The 25675-nt window shown below is 49.8% G+C and overlaps 1 protein-coding gene across 1 annotated transcript; it reads right to left on the reverse strand.

The window, feature by feature from the left end:
- Slc2a5 (solute carrier family 2 member 5) lies at nucleotides 1-25675 on the reverse strand. The gene is made up of 12 exons (XM_032890980.1): nucleotides 25646-25675; nucleotides 20214-20312; nucleotides 19631-19791; nucleotides 14586-14710; nucleotides 7156-7308; nucleotides 4248-4373; nucleotides 3916-4103; nucleotides 3648-3758; nucleotides 2844-2945; nucleotides 1538-1613; nucleotides 934-1061; nucleotides 1-835 (listed from the first exon to the last, which is right to left on the reverse strand). Exons 1-12 carry the CDS (start codon nucleotides 25673-25675, stop codon nucleotides 626-628), a joined length of 1509 nt encoding a protein of 502 aa, XP_032746871.1. The 3' UTR covers nucleotides 1-625.

The raw sequence follows: 25675 nt of genomic DNA on the forward strand, positions 1-25675 counted from the left end.
TAAGAAGTGATCAGATCTGTTTTATTGGCTAAACAGAATACTGTCGTTGACAGTTGATAATTCACGCTCCGTGTGTCTCCCCAAGTGGTCTGTTCCTCAGCTTTGTGACATGGCTGGGTCAGAAAAAGAGGACCACATCAATCACCAGCAGATGCCAGTGGTCTCTCCACGCCCATGGGAGGAGCCGCACAAGGGATTTGGCTCAGTGGTAGAGCGCTTGCCTAGCAAGCGCAAGGCCCTGGGTTCGATCCCCAGCTCCGAAAAAAAAAAAGAATAGAAAAAAAAAAAGTTAAAAAAAAAAAAAAAAGGACCGTCACGTCTTGTCTCTCGGCAACTGTTTTTGTTAGAAAAGCAATGTTACAAGACCCTCGCCACAGTCAACCCAGCAAAGGCCAGGTATGGCTTTGTATGCGACCGAGAGCCCGTGACTGGCCTCTATGGTTAGGGACAGCACGGAAGCACGAAAGCCCGTCAGGTGTCCCCACTGAGTGGAGGCTGGTGACGGGGCTGCCATTCCCCGCCAGGCTCGTGTCCCTTCTAGTGTCACAGACACTAAGAATCCAGAACCAAAGTCTAGACAGGAGGCCCATGCAGACTGGCCATACTGCCTGGTGGCCTGGCTCTGCTACTGCTCCAGGGTAGCAGGTGGGAGGTCATTAAGCTCCTTTTCCTCCTTCTCCGGATATACGTCCGACACCTTGTTCTTCTTGGCAAAAATCTGGTTGATCTCGACAAACGTCCTGCCCTTGGTCTCTGGGACGATCATGAAGATGTAGATGGTGGTGAGGAGACATATAATCGCAAAGATGATGAAGCTGTAAGGACCAAGGCCCACCTGTGGGGAGAGGGACGGGCGCGTTGGGGTGTGCTACAAGGTTCTGGATTGGTGGCTTGGGGGACGTGGGTGATGCTGGGGCCTTGGGCCCCACTCACTTGAATGAATGGGAAGATGAGACCCACGATGAAGTTAGAGAGCCAGTGGACGCTGCCTCCGATCATGTAGGCGGACGGCCGGGAGGACTGCAGGAAGATCTCGGTGATGAACAGGGCAGGGATGGGACCTGAAAGAGGGAGGGTGGGGGGGGGATGAGGGAGAGGCGTGAGAGGGAAGGGGTGCGGGGAAGAAGAAGACGGGAAGACATGTAGCTCAGGGGGAGACACTTTCCCGGACCGCACAGTGGCTCACAAAGGGGTCCTTGAACCTATGGGTGTCTTGGCGCCCTAGCTGCCTAGCCACGGGGGTGGTGTGTATCGGCAAGACACGGGACTTTGTGAGGTGTCTCAGTGAGGATACGGATGCAGTTCTTAAGGATGGTAGGCATGAGGGACAGATGACAGAGGCTGCTTGTGTACAGAGGCTACAAGCATGGTAGCACTGTCAACCCATGGTGCTAATCACACCTACCCACCCCTCCCCGATCCTGTGCTAAAGAGAGCAAGGGGGGTGCCACCTGGGGCCGCATCCACCCTCCCTGGGGATTCTTAGAGAATACCACGTGGGTCACTGAAACCATGGAAGTAGCCAAGGGATACATACTGGGCCCCACGGCATGTCCTACGACGTAGACAATGACACAGACGATGCTGACATAGGGCATCCAGGAGATGGTGTTCTGTAGGGGCGGAGAGACAGGTCGTTAGTGCGGAGCAACGCGAAGGCTGGCCAGGGTGGGAGCCTCGGGGACCTCAGGGCAGAGATGGGCACTGGGATCTGGAAGGAGCCTGCAGTGACTGCTGTGCAGCTTAAAGAGATCTTAGCAGTCACCCGAGGGGGAAGCTGGATTTGCTGTGGGAAGGACACAGTCCCTTGATGACATCTGACAGCGGCTGTACTTGCTAGACCAAACCCATGCCGATGCCTCGCCCTTCGCTACGGTGAAAAATGTAGGCTGGGGACAGCGTGGGTGTCCCTTCTGAGCAGGGTCACCAGCTTAGCCGGCATCTGCTGTGTTAATCTTTTCCCGAAAATGCCTCTGACCTTCCAAAGGGCGGGGCTTTTGCTGGACCTTGTAGCTAAGTCACTTGCGTGCTTTGAGACTGTGGGCAACTGTGTGCTTGACCTGCCGACCTACTGTGTGTGAGCTCAGCCTGTATAAGCATGCTCTCCCATCAGGGCGGCAATATGACCAACCTGACTGTGCCTTGGTTTCCCATCCGGTCAGCTTTTAAGACCTGAGCTGATGTGCAGTAGCTTTAAACTTGCACTTGTGCGTGCATGCATGTGTGCGTGCACGAGTGTTCGTGTGCGTGTGTGAGTGTGTGTGTGTGTGGTGGCTGTCATTTGCTGAAATAGCCAATAGGCTAAACGCAAACTTGAACAACCAATATCCAACAAGTGTTGGAAGGGACATGTGGAGATAGGCTGATAGCATCTGTGTGTGGTTTTGAAGGCTAGTCCAGTCCAGTTGGGCTCAGTATATAACGTCTTCCCTTGTAAAGCTCTGTTGAAAATTTTCCGCGAAAATAGTTTGAGGCCGGCCTGGTCTGCACAGTGAGTTCCAGGACAGCCAGGACTACATAGAGAGACTCTGTCTCAACAAACAAACAAACACAAACAAACAAACCCTCATCCGTTTCCATCTCATACTATTTACTACACTGTTCAACAATATCAATAAACACAGAACAAAGCCCTGTGTTAGAGACAGGCATCAGAAACACACACAGCACACAACACGGATCTAAAATGCAGACAGGTGGTGGGGGGACACAGGGGAGGAGAAGTCCAACGCGGCCTCACTCTTGGTTAATGAACCCTGAGAGGGTCCCCACCCTCATTTCTCCATGTGACGCCACCGTCTCTAAGTTTCCTTTAAATGGATTGTCAGCACGGAGTTCCTCACCTGCAGTGCCAGTGCGGCCGTCAGCACTATGCAAGCTGTGAGGCAGGTGGAGAAGCCGATGAGGAGAAGAATCCGACGTCCCCAGAGCTCTACCACAAAGACCTGGAGGCGTGGGAAGGAAGACCGTGAGCTTCTAGACCCAGAGCCCAGTGTTCTCGTGGGACAGAGCACCCCCACCAGAGGCTGCCATCTTAGGAATAGCCCTCACGGTCCCTCAACCAACTTTTGAGGGGTGAGGACGAATGTGTACCTAGCCACTGGTGTGCAAACAATTGTACATGCATGCACAGAAGCATGTGTCGGTGGGTGGCTAGTTCGGAGGCCCAGCTGTGTTACTAGAGCCCAGATGTTCACTTTTAAATGAGAGCTCACGTCAACAGCCTCGGTCCTGTGGTTAGAGGCTTCTGACCTCCTGCAAAGAAGCCAGGCACTGGAGTAGACTTGAGAGAGTCTATCTACACGGAGGCCTGGCTGGCTCATCTGCCCAGGGGCCAAACCCCACTCAGGATCTAAGCGGTGAGTCATGAGCCACAGATCCCTGCAAGGGCCCTGTGCAGAGACCCTGCACTTCTGCCATGCTCAGCAGTCTCGGATAGAAGAGGTTAGGGCACACTGTGGGAGCTCTGTGTTAGGGGTCCATGGCTGACCGCCCCGCCCCAGTCAGCAGAGGCTGGGGCGTCAGAGCCCTGGGGGGCATGTTGCAATCTGAAGGCCCAGCATCATCCAAGTCTGGGGGCTTTTACACTCCTCAGATGTCACTCCACCTCTGGTGACTTAAGGGACCATTGCCTCATGGGCACTCACCGTGACCATGGTCATGAACACGTTGACGGCCCCAGTCCCAGCCGTCACATATTGGACGTCGTTGCTTTTCACCCCTGCGCTGAGGTAGATCTGGTCAGCGTAGTAGTAAATCTGGAGGAGAACCACGGGGTTTGGCCTCGAGTGTAGGATGGCCAGTGGCCCGCCGCACTCCAGCCCCTCAGGGATACGTGAGAGAATCATCGTCATAGTGTCAGAGCCTGGTCGCTCACACTGCCTTGTCCCCTCCGAGCTCACAGGGCACCCGTACCGCGTTCACTCCTGACAGCTGCTGGCCGGCCATGAGGACGATCGTGGAGATGAGTTGCCAGCGGAGGGACTGCATGCGGAACAGCTTCCACACAGAGATGAAGCCTGCCGCCTTCTCAGCCTCATCCTCCTTCCGGATCTCCTCCATCTCCATGTCCACATCTTTCCAACCTCGAAGGGTCTGAAGGGCTGAGGGAGAAAGAAGAGGAGGGCATGAGCTCAGAGCTGAAGAGCCCGGGGAAGCCTGGCGGGGCGGGGCGGGGCGGGGCGGGGCGGGGCGGGGCGGGGCGGGGGCGGGACCCAGGGTCAGGAGAAAACCACCACAAACCTCACCTTTCTCAGCAGCGGATTCATTTTTCTTCTGAATCAGCAGGTAGCGGGGACTCTCAGGAAAGAAGGGCAGCAAGAGGAGCTGCAGGCCGGCAGGGACTCCAGTCAGACCCAGGAGGATTGGCCAGCCTGCAAGCAAGGGTCTAAGGGTCACAGAAGCATGGAAGGAGTGGAGACCTTTTTCTCCACTCTCTGAACTGCGCCAGGCACTCTGCACCATCACCCTGAGGGAGGACCAGGGCTCTTTGGGGACAAAGTTTGACTTTTTCAGTGGACGTCTGGTGACTTTTTACACAGTGGCTGAGGCATGACTGACCACAGCGCACCGAGAAGCTGGGCAAACAAAAACAAAATCTGGCAATGGCAAACGTGGGCACGGACGCGGGGGAAATGGGAAGTCTCCGTGTGTCGCTGTATGGACCTGCGTTGTCCTTTAGAGGCTAGCTGGCTGGAGTGTACTGAGACAACCCTGCCATCCCACCCCAGCTGTGTGCCCAGAGACGCTTGTGTAGGGGGGACAAGGACTCCTAAACTGGAGTGGTCAGAGCAGTGCTGATAAACTCGGAAACAAAAGCAACAGTAATGCTAACGGCTGTGACACAGAAGGACACAGAAGCCACCCTGTGGTCCTAGGACGGAACTAAATACTGAGGAAAACAGCGATGGCCCGGACAGATCTGTCCAGCGTGGTGCGTTATGTGAAGGGCTGGACGGACGGCTCGGTGGCTAAGAGCACTTGCTGCGGATCTGGATTCGGTTTCTAGCACCCAGGCAGTGGTAAGGGTAAGGCTGACTCTGGCTGCCTGTGATTACATGGCTGACCCTGCTCATCCAATTTAAGGAGTTCTGTATCACCTGACAGCTGGTGAATAACCAATCGCGTGTTTCCTTTTGCTATAGTCCAGGCTGGCCTGGAACCTTTGTCTTCCTGTCTCAGCCTTCTGGGGGCCGGGATTACAGACGTACATGTACCATGGTGCCCAGCCTACGTGCGCTTTGGGTTTTGAGTTTTTACATTTTTATTAGATTTACCTATTTACTTTATGGTGTGTGTGTGTGTGTGTGTGTGTGTGTGTGTGTAGAGGAGAGGGAGAAAGAGAAGGAGAGAGAGGAGGGATGAAGGGAGGAGAGAGAGAGAGAAATAAAAGAAGAAAGGGGAGGGAAGGAGAGAAGGAGGGAGGGGAAGAAATACCACTGAGACCTTGCATCAATCAGAAACAACTTGTGACATCACTTTCCTCTCTGTTCTGTGTGGGTCTTTTTTTTTTTTTTTTTTTTAAAGAAAATACAATGTAACTCGTGCTGGCCTCAAACCTACCACTGTGTATGTCAGGCTGACTTTAAGTCTCTCAGTCTCAGTCTCTTTCCCTCACCTTCTGAGTCAAGAAATTGGTTGATTTTGCCTAGAATATGAGTGCCATCCAATGTCAAGCTCGGCTTCCGTCTGAACCACCACCTTCTAGGCTGGAACAATGACCTCCCACCTCCTTCTGCTCTTTGATCAGAATTGGCTCCAGATCACTGTGGGACCCTCCACCTATCTCCCCTGTCCTGTCTGTGACAAGTGCTGCGGTCTCCCATATGAGCCACGGTCACCAGCCCCTAGGGCCCTCCTCCCAGTCCCCTACACTGCAACTCTCCTCGCCAGGGCACCAATCCAGATCCCACTTCTCAACCTTGGCCACTACGCAGTCTTGGGGGCCTCCTTCCTGCGCCTCCTCTGACTGCGCCACCTGCTGGCCAGCCCTGTTTGAGCGAAGCAGTTGTCCTAAGCCAGGGGTCTAAAATGGTCGCCGTTAAATCCCAGCCCTGCACAGCAGGAAAGTCACAGAGGAGGATGGAGGTCTAACACACTACCCTTTTGCAGTTCCCTGAAAGCACAAAGGATCCCCACATTCTTGTCTCCTCTGCCCAGGCCTAGAATGTTCTCTTCTGGACAGAACTGTCCCTTCCCTCCTGCACAGTGTGATGTGGTGGAGAATCTGCGCCTGCTGTCTGGGGCTCCCTGAGGCTCATCCTTAGTCCGTTCATCTTAGGTCCCAGCTTGTAGGGATAACGTGACACCTTGACGGAGGTGTCCAGGACAGGTGGAGAAACGACAGGAAGACAGGGGAACATGGCAAAGAGACACAGAGCTAGGCTCAGGCTGCAGGGTTGGAATCTTAACAGGATTTCTCATGTGTTTCCAGTCTGCCAAGCCTCAGGTTCTGTATCTGTAAAATGGGTGTGTTTAAGGCACATGATCTCACGAGGCTGCTGGGAGGAACAGATGGACTATTACAGAAGACATGGTGCCCAGGCCACGGCAGGCACGATCACGGAGACTGGTCTCCCTCTCAGACGCTTAAGGCTCAGAAAGAAAGACAGGAAGGAAAGGAACGAAAGAGAAGAGGTGGGGGCAGGGCTGGGCTCAGCTGATAAGAGTGTTTGCCTAGCATTTGCACAGATCTCTGGGTTTGGTCTCCAGAACTGCATAAAACAGTTGTGGTCCACCCCCACACCCCACCCCGTAATCTCAGGGCTTGTTGGGTGGAGGCAGGAGGACCACCAGGAGTTCAAGGTCACTCTGACTACCATGTGAGTCTGAGGCTAGCCTGGCTTACATGAGACCCTGTCTCAACAGTGGGACAGAGAAAGAGGAGGTAATGGTGCCATTTGTTAGTAGACCAGTGCCTTCTGAGAAGGTGAACGGTCACTTAGCCGTTGGAGGGAAGTAGGCTCTTCCTGCTCAGTTGATTCACCTTGCTGTCCTTTAGAAGGAACTTGTCACCACGTGCTTGTTCAGCTCCGGAACGCCACATGGAAAAGGACAGTCCCCAGGGGACTGACTGAATAGGGAGGTCAGCGGGAGGAAGCTTCCAGTAATGGTGGTAGGGGTTTTGCGGGGGAGGGCTGGGGCCTCTCTTCTTACCTTCCTCGCTTGCCAAGACACTCCGAAGGCCAAACAGCTGGGCCACAAGGATGCCCACAGTGATGAAGAGCTGAGGAACCACTCCAAGAGCCCCTCGAAGGTTTTTGGGGGCTAGCTCGCCTAAGTACATGGGGACCACATTGGAAGATATACCTGGAAGGAGAGTCAAGAATACAACTGGGAATGCTGGCCAGCTGCCTCAGAGATTAAGAAGAGCACTGGCTGCTTTCCCAGAGAACCTGAGGTAGCTCACGACCATTGAGAGTGAGATCTGGTGCCCTCTTGTGGCGGGCAGGCGTATGTGCAAGCAGGACACTGCATAGTAAATAAATCTTAAAACAAACAAACAAACAAACAAAACAGAACCAGGAAAGTGTCTGGTAGAAACCAACTGTGTCTTTGAAGACTCAATACACCGTGCCAGGTGTGCAATCTAGCCTGAACCCCACCCCTTAAAATGGGGATAATTCAGTTGGTAAGTGCTTGCTGTGCAGGTAAGAGGACCCGAGTTCAGTTCCCAGAACCCACATAAGGCTGGGTTCGAGAGTAGGTGCTAGGCAATCTCCATGCAGGGGGTCCGGGAGCCAGGCAGATCAATGCTCTCCAGGTTCAGTGAGAGACCCTGTCTCAAAAACACGGAGGATTCCTAAAAAAACAACCCCCAGAGGCGGACCTCTCCCCTCCACACACATGTGCGCACCTCTACACCCTGCCTCTCACACACACCCTCCCATAACACAGTGAGTGAATGGATGGGTGGATGGATGGATGGATGGATGGATGGATGGATGGATGGATGATTGGCCCTTGCAAACACCTCTTCTAATTCTTAGTCCCTTAAAAACTTCAAGAAAAGAAATCACGTGGACGAAGCTTCTGACAATATTCGCTTCTGGACTGCGTTACCTGGGGGTGCAGCCCAGCCAGACCTTATGTCCTTGCTCCTGACTGGCCCAGGTCGCAGAGGGAAGAGGATTAGACACACTCCCCTCCTTTGACTCAGGGAGAAAAGAATCAATCGGGGAAAGGCACCACAACTTTCTGGGGACAGCATGTGACAGTAAACCCCTGCCTTAGGCGACTCATACACGAAGCAGGCAGAAGGTTAGATCCAGGCCAACCCAGGATACCAAAGGGACGCCATGCCTTAGAAAAGCTTGGAGTGGAAAGTTAGCTCAGAAGAAAAGTTTACAGTGTAAAAAAATTGCAAATTTCAGTACACATTGTTGAAAATCGGCATTTCCTGAATTTATGTATGCTGGGGTACTTTGAACCCCACTATGTAATCTGTTTCGAAAGGTTTGTTGTGGGCTGGAGAGATGGCTTAGTGGTTAAGAGCATTGACTGCTCTTCCTGAGGTCCTGAGTTCAAATCCCAGCAACCACATGGTGGCTCCCAAACATCTGTAATGAGATCTGATGCCCTTCCCTCTTCTGGTGTGTCTGAAGACAGCTACAGTGTACTTATATATAATAAATAAATAAATAAATATTTTAAAGAAAGGTTTGTTGTTGATTTTTAGTAATGTGACTTGCCATGTGTGTTTTGTGGGTGTGTTTACAGACTTGTCAGATCCCCCCGGGAGCTGGAGTTATGGGTAGGTGGTTGTAAGCTGCCCGACCTGGGTACTAGGAACTGAACTGAACCATCTCTCCAGGCCCCTGCTATGTAATCTTGTAAGATTTCCCGCCATGTCAAAATATAACTCCTTTAGGAATAGATGAAGCTGGGGGCTGGTGGGATGGCTCAGTGGATAAAGGCACCAGCTGCCAACCCTCGTGACAACCCTCGTGATCTGAGTTCAAATTGCAGGGTACGCATGGTGGAAGGAGAGAGGAGCTTACCCGGTTCCCCCATGAAAGAAACAACTAAATATAAAAAACTGAGAAACAAAAATGCAAGAGCTGGAGAGGTGGCTCGGCAGTTAAGAGAACTGGCTGTCCTTGCAGGGGTTCTGAGTTCAGTTCCCAGTGCCCTCAGCCTGTAACTCCTGCTTCATTGGATCCGACTCTCCCTTCTGGCCTCTGCAGGCACCTGCACTCATGTGCACACACCTCCCCCAGTTCAATAATAAAATAAATATTTAAAAAAGGGTAAAGCTGGGGTGCTGGGAGATGAGTCGAGTGCATGTCTAGTGTGCACAAGGCTTGGGGTTCCAACCCCTGTCCTAAAGTAAGAAGGTGAGGAAGCTTGTAATTTAACCTAACGCTGTGGTGTGCACCTCTAACTTCTCTGGAGAGTAGACGGGATGGCTGCAAGTTCGCCTCCATCCTATGTTGCACATTCCAGACCAGCCAGGACTATGTAGCAAACCCTGTTGCAATCGTTGCAATTAACAAAACAAGGGGAGGGTGGAGAGATGGCTCAGTGGTTAAGAGCACTGACTGCTCTTCCAGAGGTCCTGAGTTCAAATCCCAGCAACCACATGGTAGCTCACAACCATCTGTAATGGGATCTGATGTCCTCTTCTGGTGTGTCTGAAGACAGCTACAGTGTACTCATATAAATAAAAAATATATATATAAATAAAATATATAAAAATATATAAAATATATAAAATAAAAATATATAAAAAATATATAAATAAAAAAGAAATAACGACAAAATAAGAATAAGTAATACGCCTGGTAGGCGTGTCTGAATTAAGTTCATTTACAATCTATACTTTGAATATTTTCGGGGGAGGGGTCTTGTTAGGGGAGGGGTTTTGTTAGGGGAGGGGGTCTTGTTAGGTAGACCATGCTAGCCTCAAACTAGAGGTCCTTCTGCCTCGGCCCCGCAGGGCTAAAATTACAGGAATGCCGAATGGCTAGGATAGATTCTGCAGACCAAAGTGGGAAGACCTTTGAGTTGGAACAGGGAGGGACAGGGAGGAGTGTGGGGGAGGGGGCGGAGCGGGGAGGGGTAGGGCGGGGCGTGGAGGGGGTAGAGGTGGGGTGGTGAAGCAGTTGTAAAGTCTGCATTCCTTCTGGCCAGGGAAAGCCTTCAGTCCTCTTGCCAAGGAGTTGTTCAACAACAAACCCGTGGACTGTGAGCCTCCGGAAAGAAAAGCGCACAGCTCAGCTCCCTTTGCTCCCCAGGCATAGCTGGGCTGTTTACCTCGTTCTCTGAGCTATGCGGCTGGTGCGGGTGGTCTAAGGGGCTTTCCAGAAGCGGCTAACTGAACACGGGGCAGCTTTGAAAATCCAGCTGGGCAGTGATTCTGCAGCAGATTACAAGAGCCCTCTGACTCGGGCCTCACCCGGTAGCCACGGGCTCCTCCCTCCCGCGGGCCATCCGGACACGCCCTGTTGCCCTGGGGCTGATAAAGGAGCCACTGGCCGCTGCCAGGTGTGATGGCCATGTGCGATGCACACGTGCCACCATGCCCTTCCTGGGGAACACCCTGGAGGAGGTCACTCAGATGTTCCTCAGTCCCGGCTTTATAATTTTGCTGACTGTTTATTTACTGTATAACTATAATGTATCATTTGTATCATGAAAACGACAACAAAAAATCCAAACGTCTGCTGTTAAGACAAACATTGAAGTGATTTGCAAAGATGTGGAATAATGTCGCCCTTCTTATAAAACTTTTGTTAAAAGTTTTTTTTTTCTTCCCTGAGGCAGCTGTCTTAGGAATCTTAGGAAGCACAGCCTGGTCTTGAGGTCTTGAACTTAGCACACCTAGCATTTATATTGTTTTGTTTTCTGGATAATTATCTTTTATGAAAACGCTGTGTGTGTGTGTGTGCGTGTGCGTGTGCGTGTGCGTGTGCGTGTGTGTGTGTGTTCGTGCGCATGTGTATGTGTATATGGGTGTGTATGTATGTGTATGTGTGTGTGAGTGCTGTGTGTGTATGTATGTCTGCACATGTGGGCCATGGCACAGGAGTACCACACTCCCAAATAAATATGCAAATGGAAAAAATTGACTAGAATCAATATTAACTAGAAGTATGCTTCTTGAAGTAAAAAGGTTGGAATTTCCACACACCCCAACCCCCAACCCCACAAAGGTCTAGGCCAGGTGTGCTAATGCACACTTATAATCTTAGCACTTGAGTGGCTGATGCAGGAGGATTGCTAAAAGTTTGAGATCAGTGTGCGCTACAGAATGAGACCTTGTCTCAAAAGCGAACACAAGCAAATAAAAACAAAGCAGTCGAGGTCTTGTTACATATAAACATGTCAGGCTAGCCTCAAACTGGTAATCCTCCTGCCTCAGCATGGTAAGTGTTGGAGCCCCCGTTGCCACAGGTTAGGATTTATTTCTGTGAATGAAGCCACTGGTGGAGCAAGTGTCCTGCCACTGGGCTCTATCCCTGCACTCTCTTTACTTTTGTTTTGCTTTGAGACAAAGTTCGCCCGAGCTGACAGAGAGCACATTCCTAGTCCAAGCTGACCTTGAACTTCCCATCCTCTCACCTTTGCTTATCAAGGAGCTGATATCATAGGCGTATGCCACCAGGGCCAGCATCTGTCAAGATTTTTAAATTACATTCTCTCTCTCTCTCATGTGTGTGTATGTATGCTGTGTATGTGTATGTGTGTTTTGTGTGTATGTGTGTATATGTATGCTGTGTATGTGTGTGTGTATGTGTGTTGTGTGTGTGTGTGTGTGTGTGTGTGTGCACTTTTGGGGGGAGCTGTGCTTCTATCATGTGGACTCCTGGGATAGAACTCAGGCTGTCAGGCTTGGTGGCAAGCATTTTGTCTAGGCTCCACCCGACAGTTACCTGGCAATAGCCAGGTGTGCCTGACTCACTATAGCAAATGCCTTTTTTTTTTTTTTTTTTTTTTTTTTTTTTTTTTTTTCTTTTTTTTTTTTTTTGAGCTGGGGACCGAACCCAGGGCCTTGCGCTTGCTAGCAAGTGCTCTACCACTGAGCCAAATCCCCAACCCCTCCTGACTCACTATAAAAGGGGCTGCTACCCCCTCCTTACCCTCTTGTCTCTTGCTCTCTCTTCCTCCTGCTCCCTTACCCTTTCCCACTCCCCCGTCCCACCTCCATGAACTCATGGATGGCCAGCCTCTCCTCCTCCTCCTGTTCCTCCTCCTCCTGTTCCTCCTCTCTCTCTCTCTCTTCTCTCTCTCTCCCCCTCCCCCCCTCCCCCCTCCCTCCTTCCCTTCCTCCCTGCTCCTTTCTCTGTCTCTACTATTCTTTCAACTCCCTTCCCCATGCCCTGAATAAACACTATACTATACAATACTATACTATACTATACTATACTATACAATACTATACTATATTATACTATACTATACAATACTATATTATATAATACTATACTATATAATACTATACTACACAATACTATACTATACTATATAATACTATACAATACTATACTATACAATACTATACAATACTATACTACACTATACAATACTATACAATATTATACTATACTATACTATACAATACTATACTATATAATACTATACAATACTATACTATACTATATTATACAATACTATACTATACAATACCATACTGTACTATATAATACAATACTATACTGTACTATATAATACTATACTATACTATACAATACTATACTATACAATACTATACTATATACAATACTATACTATACTAAACAATACTATACAATACAATACAATACTATACTACACGATACTATACTATCCTATACAATACTATACTATACAATACAATACTATACTATATAACACTATACTATACTATACTATACTATACTATGGCACAGTATTCTATACTCAGCATGGGCCTGCAGAGGCACCCCCTTTCCCCACACCATACTGCCCCTCCACCAAACATATTCCTGGTTTCTCTTTCTTTTTATAAAACACAACAGTGAGTACTTTTGCTTGATGAGCCATCTTACCAGCCCTAATTGTGGAATTTCAGCTGTGATTTATTGGTCAGAGTTGATTATTATGTTATTGTTATTGTTTTTAATTATTGGAAACCTATCCTGAATGCTCATGATCAATGGGAAAGAGACTGTACCAGCTCACGGCTGACAACTTCTGGGAGTTTTCTAGTTCTTGAGAAGCTTTCCCAGGGAAAACCAAAGGCCAGATGAAGACAAGATCAATGACTGCTGGGGCATTGTCAGGGGCAGCATGGGGGTGGGGAGCATGACTCAGTACTGAGTGGAATCTGCCCGAGGGCTATAGTTTTCCCCATGATATGGTTACCCTCCACACACACACACACACACACACACACACACACACACACACACACACACACTCCCATCCTGCAGTTCTTCACTTTGGCTAGCCTGAGCTAACTATTGTAGATCAGGTTGGCCTCAAACACACAGAGCTCCATGCCTACTTCCAGAGTGCTGGACCAAAGGTGTGTACCACCTCTGGCAACACCAGCTTACGGACTTCTCTGCCTGCTAATGGACTTGAGGGATTTGCTCACATCCAGTCAAGTCATCCCTCCACCCCACCCCACATTTGGAAGGATAGAAGGCCATTCTGATATCGGCTAGGAGATGCAGAAGGACAGCATTCAGGAGGTGCCCACCCTCCGTCTGAAGGACCTTGAGAATTGGCAAGGCTGCTCCTAGCTGGGCACTGACTGCTGGGAAACCCCAAGAGTAGCTTTAAAAGCGTCTCTTTCTCTGAACAGTTAGGGAAGAGCTTTCCAAAACTAACTCAGGACCCGCTGCAGCCTGGGTTGAGAAAGCTGTCGGTGAGGTTTACAAACCAGCTCACCAACCTTTTCAAGACTGCAAATCACAGTTAAAAAAAAAAAAATACAGAAATTGGGCTGGAGAGACGGCTCACCAGTTTGTGAGCGCTGGCTGCTCTTCCAGAGGACCTGGGTTCGATTCCCGGCACCCACGTGGCGGCTCCCAACTGTCTGTAACTGCAGTTCCAGAGGATCTGACATCCTCACACGGACACACAGGCAGGCAAGACACCAATGCACATAAAAAATAAAGCTTTAAAAATAAAAACCCCATGACAGCCCAGAAACCTATTGTCCGACTTGGTTCTCTTACACACGCACAGATAAACAACAACTGAAATAGAATTTCACAAGACCTGTGACGTAGGGCAGTCTATCAGACAAAGGCGCTGCTCACTAAACAACGCTACCCTCCCACAGGCTATTATCCTGGTCAGTGCTGAGATACTGAGGAAAAAGACCAGGCTGGAAGACTCCTTCTAAACTCAGGGTTTGTAGTATACTCAGAAAGAACACTTTTCCTGGGCTAGGAATTGTGGCTCAGTATAAAGCGATTGTCCAGCTTGCATGGGGTTCTGGGTTCAATCCCGGCTTTTGGAAAAACAAAGCAAACGACAGCTTCCCCTTCGGGAAGCATCGCTGCGAAGGTCTGCCCGCTGCCTGCCCAAGAGGACGAGGGTCAGCTTTAGTTTCTGTGCTTCAGAGGCCCCAGGCTGTATGGGATCCCTGGGAGGCACCAGGAAGGGTTCCTTACCTGCACATATTCCAACCAGAAGTCTGGAAGCAATTATTATCTCAAAGGATTTGGCAATTTTGCTGCACCCCATCAAGATGGCTGGCAGGATGGAGAATATGTTGTTGAACAGTAAGGCCCCTTTTCTGTGGAGAGTAAAAGTCGGGTTAGCTTAAGGATCCATTCATGCACTCGGCACGAATTCATTGTGCATTCAGGAGCATTCAGTCAGTCAACAAACACTCCCTAATGTCTGCTCTCCAAGGTGTCCCCTAGTTACAGCAGTGACAGAGGCCAGGCTCACATCCTGCTGTGGGAGCAAAGGTCAGAGGGCACTGGTGACGGGACAGAGGAACATGGACTGAGATACGAGGCCTGGGCTCCTCTCTGAGCTGTCTCACCGGCCCTAATTGTGGAATTTCAGCTGTGATTTATTGGTCAGAGTTGATCGTTATGTTATTGTTATTGTTTTTAATCATTGGAAACCTATCCTGAATGCTCAAGATCAATGGGAAAGAGATTGTACCAGCTCATGGCTGACAACTTATGGAAGTTTTCTAGTTCTTGAGAAGCTTTCGCAGGGAAAACTAAAGGCCAGATGAAGACAAGCTCTTAGCACTGAGAAGACTGAGGTATGTGGGCTGCTGGATCTGACGGCTCAGGCCAAACCTGGTGGCACAGCCTCAAACACAGACAGACTTGGCACGCGGCTTGGGCCTAGCATGTGTCCAGGCCTGGAATCAGTTCCAGTACAACAACAAAACAAACAAAAACAAACAAACAAACAAACAAACCAAAAAAACATAAGAACAGACTAGAGACCACTGTCAGGACCGCTCTGCTCTTGTAGAGGACCTGGGTTCAAGTCCCGATACCTACATGGCAGCTCTGTAACTTCAGTTCCAGGGGAACTGAGACCCTCTTCTGGGGTCCCGGGCATCAGATACACACATGCAGGTAAAACGTCCACACACATAAAATAAAATGAAGGATTGGAAAAAAAGACGAATTAAAAACCCAGACAAATAAAACTGAGTCTGGACACAGATTTTTGTACCCTTCACAAAGAGCAAGTCGACAAGATAATAGACGAAAATGTAAAACTAGAAAAATTCTCGAAGTATAAACTCTAGGTGGCTTTGAGATGAGTTTTTAGGTTCATTGCCAAAGCACAGTGCATGAGAGTTAAAGAACTTAAAATGCTTAAGATGGAGGGGAAGAAAGTTGGAAAACATAAGAATTAAGATAGCAAGAAGTGAGGGGGGGGTTGGGGATTTAGCTCAGTGGTAGAGCGCTTGCCTAGGAAGCGCAAGGCCCTGGGTTCGTCCCCAGCTCCGGAAAAAAAAAAAAAAAAAAAAAAAGTGAGGGGGCTGGAGAGATGGCTCAGTGGTTAAGAGCACCGACTGCTCTTCCAGAGGTCCTGAGTTCAATTCCCAGCAACCACATGGCGGCTCACAACCATCTGTAATGAGATCTGATGCCTTCTTCTGGTGTGTCTGAAGACAGCTACAGTGAACTCATAAAATAAATAAATAAATCTTTCATAGCAAAAGCTATTATGGACTAAGATCGAGGCCAAACAGTAGTCTTGAGAAATGCCAAAATATAAACTGATGTAAAAATAAAAAAATATAAAAAACACAAGGCTATAAGAAAGAGGCAAGTGGAGGCAGGCATAGTGGCTCATGTCCCAAACTTCTAAACTTCTGGCATAGGATGCTGAGGCAGGAGGATTACCTTCTAAAACCCTGCCTCAAACACACACATACACACAAACAAAAAACCCAAAAAAAAAACCAAACCACTCTGGGCAGTGGTGGCTCCCAGCACTCGGGAGCCAGAGGCAGGCAGATCTCTGGGAATTCAAGTCCAGCCTGGTCTACAGAGTGAGTTCTAAGACTCTAAGGCACAGAGAAATTCTGTCTTGGGGATTAAAAACCAAAGCAAAGGGGGTTAAAGAGGGCAAAGAGGGTTAAAGAGGTGGCTCAGTGATTAAAAGCACTGGCTGCTCTTCTGTGGGACCCAGGTTCGATTCCTGGCACCTACCTGATGGCCCACACACAGCTGTCTGTAACTCTATAGGCAACAGGCTTGTACACAGTACATATACATGCATGCATGTGTGTGTGTGTGTGTGTGTGTGTGTGTTGTCCACAGAGGTTTCAACACAGCCTCAAGACACACAGACAAACAGACAGACACACACACATACACATATACACACACACAGACAGACACACACATACATACACACAGACAGACACACAGACAGACAGACACACACACAGACAGACACACGCAGAGACAGACACACACAGAGACAGACACACACAGAGACAGACAGACACACACATACACACAAAGAGACACACACACATATACACACACACAGACAGACACACATATACATACACACAGACAGACACACACAGACAGACAGACACACACAGATACAGACAGACACACACAGACAGACATATAGACACACAGACACACACATACACACACAGACAGACAGACACATAGACACACAGACAGACAGACACACATACACGCACATATACACACACAGGCAGACACATACACATATACACACACACAGACAGACACACACATACATACACACAGACAGACACACACAGACAGACAGACACAGACAGACATAGGCACACAGACAGACACACACATACACACATATACACGCACATACACACACAGAGACAGACACACAGACACACACACATACACACAAAGACAGACAGACACATACACACAGACAGACAGATAGACACACACTCATATTGAAGACATTTTTGAAAAACGTAATCTCGCTATGCCATGTATGATGGACTAAAACCATCTGCCTCTGAACGGCTGGGATCATAGGGCTGTGTCCCTTGCTCGGCTATGACAGAAGCTCTTTAGATAGTGTGTGGCACATAGAAGCCATCCATAAATTAAGTCACGGTGGCTGTTTTTAAAAATATCTGCAAAATCTTTAGGCATCTGCAAACAATTGAAACCATGCTGACTGAATTCCAAGTCGTCATCTCAGTGGGCAAGGCTTGGCCCCACCTGGGTAAGAGTTCGCTGGTGTTGACCTGCGTCCTGCAGATCTGACCCACGCTGGGGGCCCAGGGACAAAGCTGTGAGTTCACACTAACCTCGCAGGACAACCTCAAGGTCTCAGATCCCCAACCAGAGGTTGTAGACTTAGGGAAAAGATATAAAGATTTATTTATACATTTAATGTGCATGAATTATTTTTGCCTAAATGCATGTTTGTGCACTGTGTGCATGTGTGCCTGTGGAAGTCAGAAGAGGGCATCGGATCCCTTGCAACTGGAGTTACAGATGGTGAAGAGCTGCCAGGCAGATGCTGGGGACCAAAACTGGGTCCTCTGCAAGAGCAACAAGTGCTCTTATCCACTGAGCCGTCTCTCCAGCCCCAAGACTCAGTACAAAAGAACTGAAGTTTCAAAGCAAGGTCCAGACTCTGGTCTTGATTCAAGACCATGCCTGGGTCTCACTTTGTAGACCAGGCTGACACTAAACTCAAGATCCTTCTGCCTTCACCCACTGAGTCCCGAGATTATGGTATATCCTACAGCAAATGGGTAATTAACTCTTCCAAAGCCAAGAAACACTAAAGGGCAAGTGGCTTTTGGTTTGAGTGAGGCAAGGGACATAGATTCCTGTGTCTTCTCTGGCCCACAGTGTTCATTCCAGGGGATGTCCCCAGCCATTACTGATGTCTAGATCCCCAAACATTGGTCCCTGCCCAGCTTTGTTGAATGACCCTAATAGAAAGAAAATTGGCCATGCTGAATCTACCCTCATCTTATGATGAGGACTTCTGCTTTAGGCCTGTGTTTAAAGGCGGACGATAAATATTTATGAGTTTTGGGTAATAGAAATCCATCTACCCTAATGGGGGCATGTGGACCCGTGACTGCAATCCCATCAATTGGGAGGAAGAAGCAAAATCAGTCAACCAACCAATCAATCAATATCAATCAATCACAAGTTCAGTATCACCCTTGATTACATAGTGAGTATGAGGCCTCACACTGGGCTACATGAGACATTGTTTCGAAAATAGAAACAGGACAGATGGCTCAGTGGGTAAGAGCACTGACTGCTCTTCCAGAGGTCCTGAGTTCAATTCCCAGCAACCACATGGTGGCTCACAACCCTCTCTAATGGGATCTGATGCCCTCTTCTGGTGTGTCTGAAGACAGCTACAGTGTATTCATATAAATAAAATAAATCTTTAAAAAAAATAAAAGGAAACAAGAACACAGGCTGGGGAGATGGCCCAGCACAGAAAATGTACCTGTTGTGCAGAACCTGAGTTCTGATCCCCAGAATACATCTTAAAAGCAAGGCACAATGGCCTGTGTGACTGGAGCCCCAGCAAAGAGAGAAGCGCTGGGCACTGTGGGGAAGAGGAGGCTCGAAGCCTTCTGAAGCACACTGACCGGCAGCTGTGCTACCTCAGAGGGCCACACTGATGCGATGGCGTGTGTAACCACCTGAGACCATGCCGAAGGCCATGGCCAGTGCTGCCGCTCAGGGCCGAGTGAATGGGTTGGTGGTCCTTGATAAGGCTGGGCTCTGTGAAGTTCCCTAAGATTCAGTAAAAAAAATGGGGAGGGAGAGATGGCCTCGTGGCTAAGAATCCTTGCTGGTCTTGCAGAGGACCTGGGTTCGGCTCCCGCACTCACGTGGCAGCTCACAACAGTCCTGAATCCCAGTGCCGGGGGATCTAACGTCCTCTTCTGACCTCATCAGGCACTGGGCACACGGGGCAGTGCACATACTTACATGGAGGCAGAACACTCATGCACATAGCACGACGAGAAGAATGCGGTTTTTAGAAGAGGGACAGCGGTAGAGGAGAGACATTCAACGTTTATCCCAGCTTCCGTGTGCATACATCAACACTTGCCTTAGCACGCTTATATTCACACACCAATACCAGTAAGTGTACACACACACACACACACACACACACACACACACACACACACACACACACACACGCCAACCTACTCTTCTCTTACCTGCCCAACTTATTCACCAAGAATCCAACCATGAGAGATCCTATAAAACCTCCGAAGGGGAACATGGAGACAGTCAGGGACCACAGCAGCGTCAGGGTGAAGGACTCAATGTTCTCCTTGTTTCTGTCGTAGTAGGTGTCGTTGTAGAACTGCTGCATGAACTGAGGGAGAGAGGACACGGAACCAGTTTGCTCCGCAGAAAGCATTAATCGTTGCTTAGCTGCAGGATGGGACAGCCCTACCGGAGACAGGGACAGAACTGCTTGGGTAGCCTGTTGTTGGGTAGCGGGAAGAACTCTGGCAGGCCGACCCTCCTCTCCCCCCACCCCCGTGGTGTTTCCCACACCCCGGAATGGCTGTAGCCTTGTGGATGCTATGGTCGCTGCCCTCCAGATGACCCCACACGCGGCCAGGCCACAGAAAGGTATGCTCTTGAGAGTCTGAGCTCTGAGGACTTAGTCATTCACGTGACCTGGGTCCTGAAGGGGCTTCCCTCTCCTTTCCCTCAAGGGGTAGGCTGTGTTTGCTCTCTAGGGACCGCAAGCAGCTCCAAGCCCCTGGTTCACTCACCACGGTGACCTACCTCTGAGGGCGAGTTGACGGCAGCCACGTTGTACCCATACTGGAAGGAGGAACCAAAGGCAGCTAGGAAAGTTGCCAGGGCAAGCACCAGGGTCAGCTTCTGCGGGAGGTAGGGTAGATGCCAGTGAGGGACCAAGCGGGGACCACGCGCTACTTCCAATGTGCTCATTCTAGTCTACTCTAGATCCAAAGGCTGACCTGCTGAGGTTAGAACCGGCTGCCAGCCAGGCAGCCCCTGTGTGATGGTCCTTTACCTCCTCAGCTCAAACAATCCTCCTGCCAGACAGCCAGGGTACCTGGGACTCCCGTCAAATGCTTCTGCAGCTGCCTCACTGCAGCTGGCCCTCTGGTGCTTTCCCAAGAGTTCCTCGAATACCATGATCCTATGCATATGTGCATGTGTGTGTATGTGTGTGTGTGTGGGGGGGGGGTCAGGGCTATGTGTGGACAGCTTTTGAGGAGTTGGTTCTCTTGTTCCGCCTTTGCATGGCTTCCAGGCATCAGGTTCAGGCCAGAAGGTTTACCTGCTAGGTGCCTTCACGTCTCTAGACAGCTTGGGCCCTTCTTCACAGACAAAATCAACAGCCACAGGGAGGGGCCTCTGTCAGGTCTGCTCACCATGGTATCACCGGCACTTAGACCGATGCCTGGCTCAGTTGGCTGCAGGATAGATGGATGGGTGGATGGATGGGAACTGGGAATGGGATACTGACTGGGTCTTGTACGGGCAAATTAAGTTTTCCACCACTTAGGGTAGTTGTTATTATTGTTGTTGTTGTGGTGGTGGTGGTGGTGGTGGTGGTGGTGGTGGTTTTGTTTTGAGACAGATCTTGTTAAGTTGCCCAGGGTGGCCTTGAACTTGAAACCTCCTGCCTCAACCTCCCTGAGTTTTTTTTTTTTTTTTTTGTTTTTTTTTCCGGAGCTGGGGACCGAACCCAGGGCCTTGCGCTTCCTAGGCAAGCGCTCTACCACTGAGCTAAATCCCCAACCCCAAGTTCTTACATTATAGATGTGAGCTACCATGGCTGGATAATTTCCTTTCTTCCTTCCTTCACTTCCTTGCTTCCTTTCTTCCTTGCTTCTTCCCTCCCTCCCTCCCTCCTTCTCTCCTCCTTTCCCTCCTCCCTCCCCCTCCCTCCCTCCCTCCTCCCTCCTCCCTCCTTCTTTTTCTTTCTTGAGACAGAGTCTCTCTACATAGATTTGGCTGTCTTGGAACTTGCTATGTAGACCAGGCTTCAAACTCACAGAGATCTGCCTCTCTGCCTCTCTCTCTGCCTCTCTGCCTCTCTCTCTGCCTCTCTGCCTCTCTGCCTCTCTGCCTGCCTCTCTCTCTCTCTCTTCTCTCTCTCTCTCTCTCTGCCACTCGCCTCGCCTCTGCTGGTATTAAAGCCATGATCCACCGCACCTAGCCCCGTGCCTGACTTTCAAGAACAGGTTGTGATAGAAGAGTCCTAGTCTCTCAAATCTCTGTCTCTAGCTCCAGAGATTTCTCTCAAGAAGTGAGCTGGCTGAGCTGGGGGCCCTCACAATAGGGGCATCTCTTATTTCCTCAGAAGTAGGTCCCCAGCAGGTCCTTGACTTCTTAGCTAACTGCTTTGCAATGGGTACCCTCACCTACTGTCAGCGTATCAATCCTGTGAGCAAACCCTTCACTGCTGACACCGTTTAGACCTTAGGTTTATTGTAGCTATGGGTATGTGTGTGGGTCCGTACATGGGCAATGAACATGGATGTTGGTGCCCAGAGAGGCCAGAAGTGTCAGACCCCCAGAACTAGAGTTATAGATAGTTGTAAGCTGCCAAATGAAGGTGATGGGGACTGGGTTTGGGGCCTCTAGAAGGGAGCCAGGGCTCTGGGTTCCAGCCCCTAGGTAGCTATTTCATTCTCTGATGGAGAATGTACCCCATGAGGCCACATCCCACCTGTGGTACCAAAACTGACCATTTTGCCCTCAAGCTGGGTCTTTTCCCCTTTGCCCTCCTGGAACTGTAGGACCAAGACTGAGCACCAACTAGCAATAACAGACGTTTTTACTCTTGGTCAAAAACAGAAGTGGGGGAAGTTTTACAAATTAACCTTTTGTTTTCTAGGGTGTTATTAAGTTGCCTGGGCTGACCTTGAACTCTCCGTAGCCCAGGCTTCCATTGAACTTGTGTTCCTTGTGTCCTAGCTTTCAAAGTAGTATAGTAGGTAGGCCGGGTTTTCTTCATGGTGTGTAATGTGTATTTGTGAAATGATTAGCACAGGTTAGCTCATCAACACATTCTCCACCATGCTCAGTGAACACAGGTTTGTATATATGCTCAGCCCAGTGAGCCGCACAATTAAGTGTGGCCCTGTTGGAGTGGATGTGGCCTTAGATGGGTGTGGCCTTATTGGAGTGGGTGTGGCCTTATTGGAGTGGGTGCGGCCTATTTGGTGGGTGCGGCCTTGTTGAGTGGGTGTGGCCTTGTTGTTGTGGGTGTGTCGCTGTGGGTGTGGGCTTTAAGACCCTCATTCTAACTGCCTGGAAGCCGATCTTCCACTAGCAGCCTTCAGATGAAGATGTAGAACTCTCAGCTCCTCCTGCACCATGCCTGCCTGGATGCTGCCTCATTTCCATCTTAATGATAATGGACTGAACCTCTGAACCTGTAAGCCAGCCCCAATTCCATGTTGACCTTTATAAGACTTGCCTTGGTCATGGCGTCTGTTCACAGGAAAGCCCTAACTGAGACAACAGGCAAATACACTCAGCGGACTCCAAGCACCCAGGGCAGGCGTAGCTACAATCAGTGCGTTCACAGTTATTCGAGTTGCTGCATCATTAACCACGTCACCAGGCCCTGAAGTGAAGGGCCAGGGCTTGCTCTTCCCTTGTAACAGGAACCGAGCACTCTGACCGGCATCATCCATGACCATCCTCCCCCGGCCCCTGGCAACCGGCCTCCTAGTCTGCACCCAGGTCTGATAATGCAGCATGTGTCCTTCTGTGTCTGACTTCTGCCACCTAGCCTGACCATCCGCTTCCAAAACCATGGAGGCCACAAAGCCACAGGACGACCTTCATCTTCTGGGAGTGATGAACTGTATCTCTACGTGGTTGAATCCTGTGGCAAGGGAGTTACCGTCTCACCACTCTTCAGAGGAGAGGGAGAAGAACTTGGAGCTAGGGCATAGCTCAGCTACAGAGCCCTGGTGGAGCTTAGACAGGGCCCTGAATTCCATCTTCAGCACCCCACTCTCCCCAAATTACTGGGGAACCATCCTGAGGCTCCGGTAAAGGCTTGACCCTGTTTTGGATGTGATTCAGGCAGGGAAGGAGGCCTCCCAGCCCCGCCCGGTCTATATAATAAGTGTCACACATAGGTGGGCTAATTAGTCAGTCAATACCAAGCAACCGTGAGGACCTAGGGAGGACAGAGGGGAGGTGATTCTCTCCAGGACACTGAAGGAGACATGGCAGAGACACACATCACACAACATGTCTTCGTCATCCAGAGCACTGTTTCATAGGAAAAGGGGGACGTTTCACTCAACGGTTCTCAAGTAGTTTTGAGACCTGAGCTGCAGAGCTACTGAGGGACAGCTGGGTCCAACTGCTGCCTGCCATCTTCTCAGGAGACTACGCGTAGCCTCTGCCTCCCTGGCTTCTCCTAACCCCTAGGCTTCGTGCCTGGACAGCCGAGGGGCAGGCAGCCAAGGTCAGCCCACATGCTAGTGGCTGTCTGGGTTGTTTCCTTCCGAGGAGCTCATCTGCAGAGTGCACCCTTGGGGACGTCTCTGTTTTTTATTTCTCGTGGAGTGGCAGGCGCCGGAACTCTTGTGACCCTGAACATTCAAGTCTCTACTCCCGGATGCCTTCCTATCAAATACGGGTGATTGACACTTGACCCGTCTGACAATTGACCCGTCCGACACTTTCTCAGGCAGGAGGACAATCTCAGACAGGTTGGGTGGTAGCGGCACAGGCCTGGAATCTCAGCCGCCCAGAGATGGGATGGTTCAGTGGTGAAGCACTTGCCTAGCATGCATAAAGCTCTGGCTTCAGCCCCCAGCACTGGGAAATCAGCAAACAGCAAAAACAGAACCAAACAAGTTCCCAGGTTGACTCTAATTCTGGGTTTCTGGGAGGGATGGATTCTGCCCTGTACCAGAAGTAAAGTGGGATACTCCTCATCATTGTAGGCAGCCCCATTGATATCCCATGCCCAGCGTCAATAGTGAGGTCATCTGCACCATAGGACAAACCAAGCAGTAGTATTGGCCAGAGGTCTCAGTCCTGGCCAGACACCTCCTGTGCATTGTCCGTCCTTTCTTTCTTTCTTTCTTTCTTTCTTTCTTTCTTTCTTTCTTTCTTTCTTTCTTTCTTTCTTTCTTTCTTTTTTTTTTTTTTTTTTTTTTTTTTTTTTTTTTTGGTTCGGAGCTGGGGACCAAACCTAGGGCCTTGCGCTTGCTAGGCAAGTGCTCTACCGCTGAGCTAAATCCCCAACCCCCCTCCTGTGCATGTTCCAGCACGCAGGGGAGGGCAAGGTGGTCAGTGCATTTTACAGAAGTCACCAAAAGAGTTAAGCACCTAGGTGTGATGGCACACCCCTACAACCCTAGCGCTTGGGAGTCAGAGGCAGGAGGATCAGGAGTTTGAGGAGTTCCAGCCTCAGAGGCACAAACTGTCTCCATAACCAAATTATCTAAACGATGCGTCCTGTCAAGGTCTTAGCCGCAGCTAAATTGGGGAGGAGCTGGAACCAATCACAGGTGCCTCTCCCTCCCAAACCCACGCCCACTCTGTATGCCATAGGCCGAGAGCTTCCAGTCCACGTGTTAAGGACCTTGATAAATAACATTTCGCACGGATGCCTGCTCCTCCCCACCCACTTATGAGCGAACGCCATGGGAAGCGTTAAAATGCCAATTCCTTGAATGCGTTCATCGATTCCTGTTACCTTCTTGGCACCAGAAATTTTTCTCAGCCAAGGAAATCTACCCCTAGTCTCCAGTTACACTGTGAGTTTGGAACAGAAAAGAAAAAAAATTTTTTTTAATGACAGGGTCTTCAGCCTAGGCTGGCTTTTAATTCCTTCTGTAGCTGAGATTAACTTCAAACTCCTTATCTCCTATCTCTCCCTTGCAAGGCTAAGCCACAAGTGTGAGCTGTACCTGCTTCACCTTGGACTTTATGGACCCTTTGCAAATACTTTGCAAGCTGGCCGGTTCTCCCCAGCCCAGTTCCTGGCACTTTCCCAGCAGCTGTTTCAGTGGCAGGATTCCCGACCGGCATCTGTCTACAAACATCATCGCCCTGACTCCTCTAAAACCCCACTATTTGGGCTTCTGAGCAAGCTGCCCTCTCCCAGACAGAGCATCCAGCTGAGGGCGGGCTCTGCGATACCAGAGCGCCCGGGAGTCCCACGGGCGCCCGGTGGCTCTGGCTGCCGCCAGCCACACACTCACCCCTGTCTTCTCTTGATCCTCTTTCTCCAT

Source organism: Rattus rattus, chromosome 1, assembly GCF_011064425.1.
Source record: "Rattus rattus isolate New Zealand chromosome 1, Rrattus_CSIRO_v1, whole genome shotgun sequence".
In the NCBI taxonomy this organism is placed as follows: domain Eukaryota; kingdom Metazoa; phylum Chordata; class Mammalia; order Rodentia; family Muridae; genus Rattus; species Rattus rattus.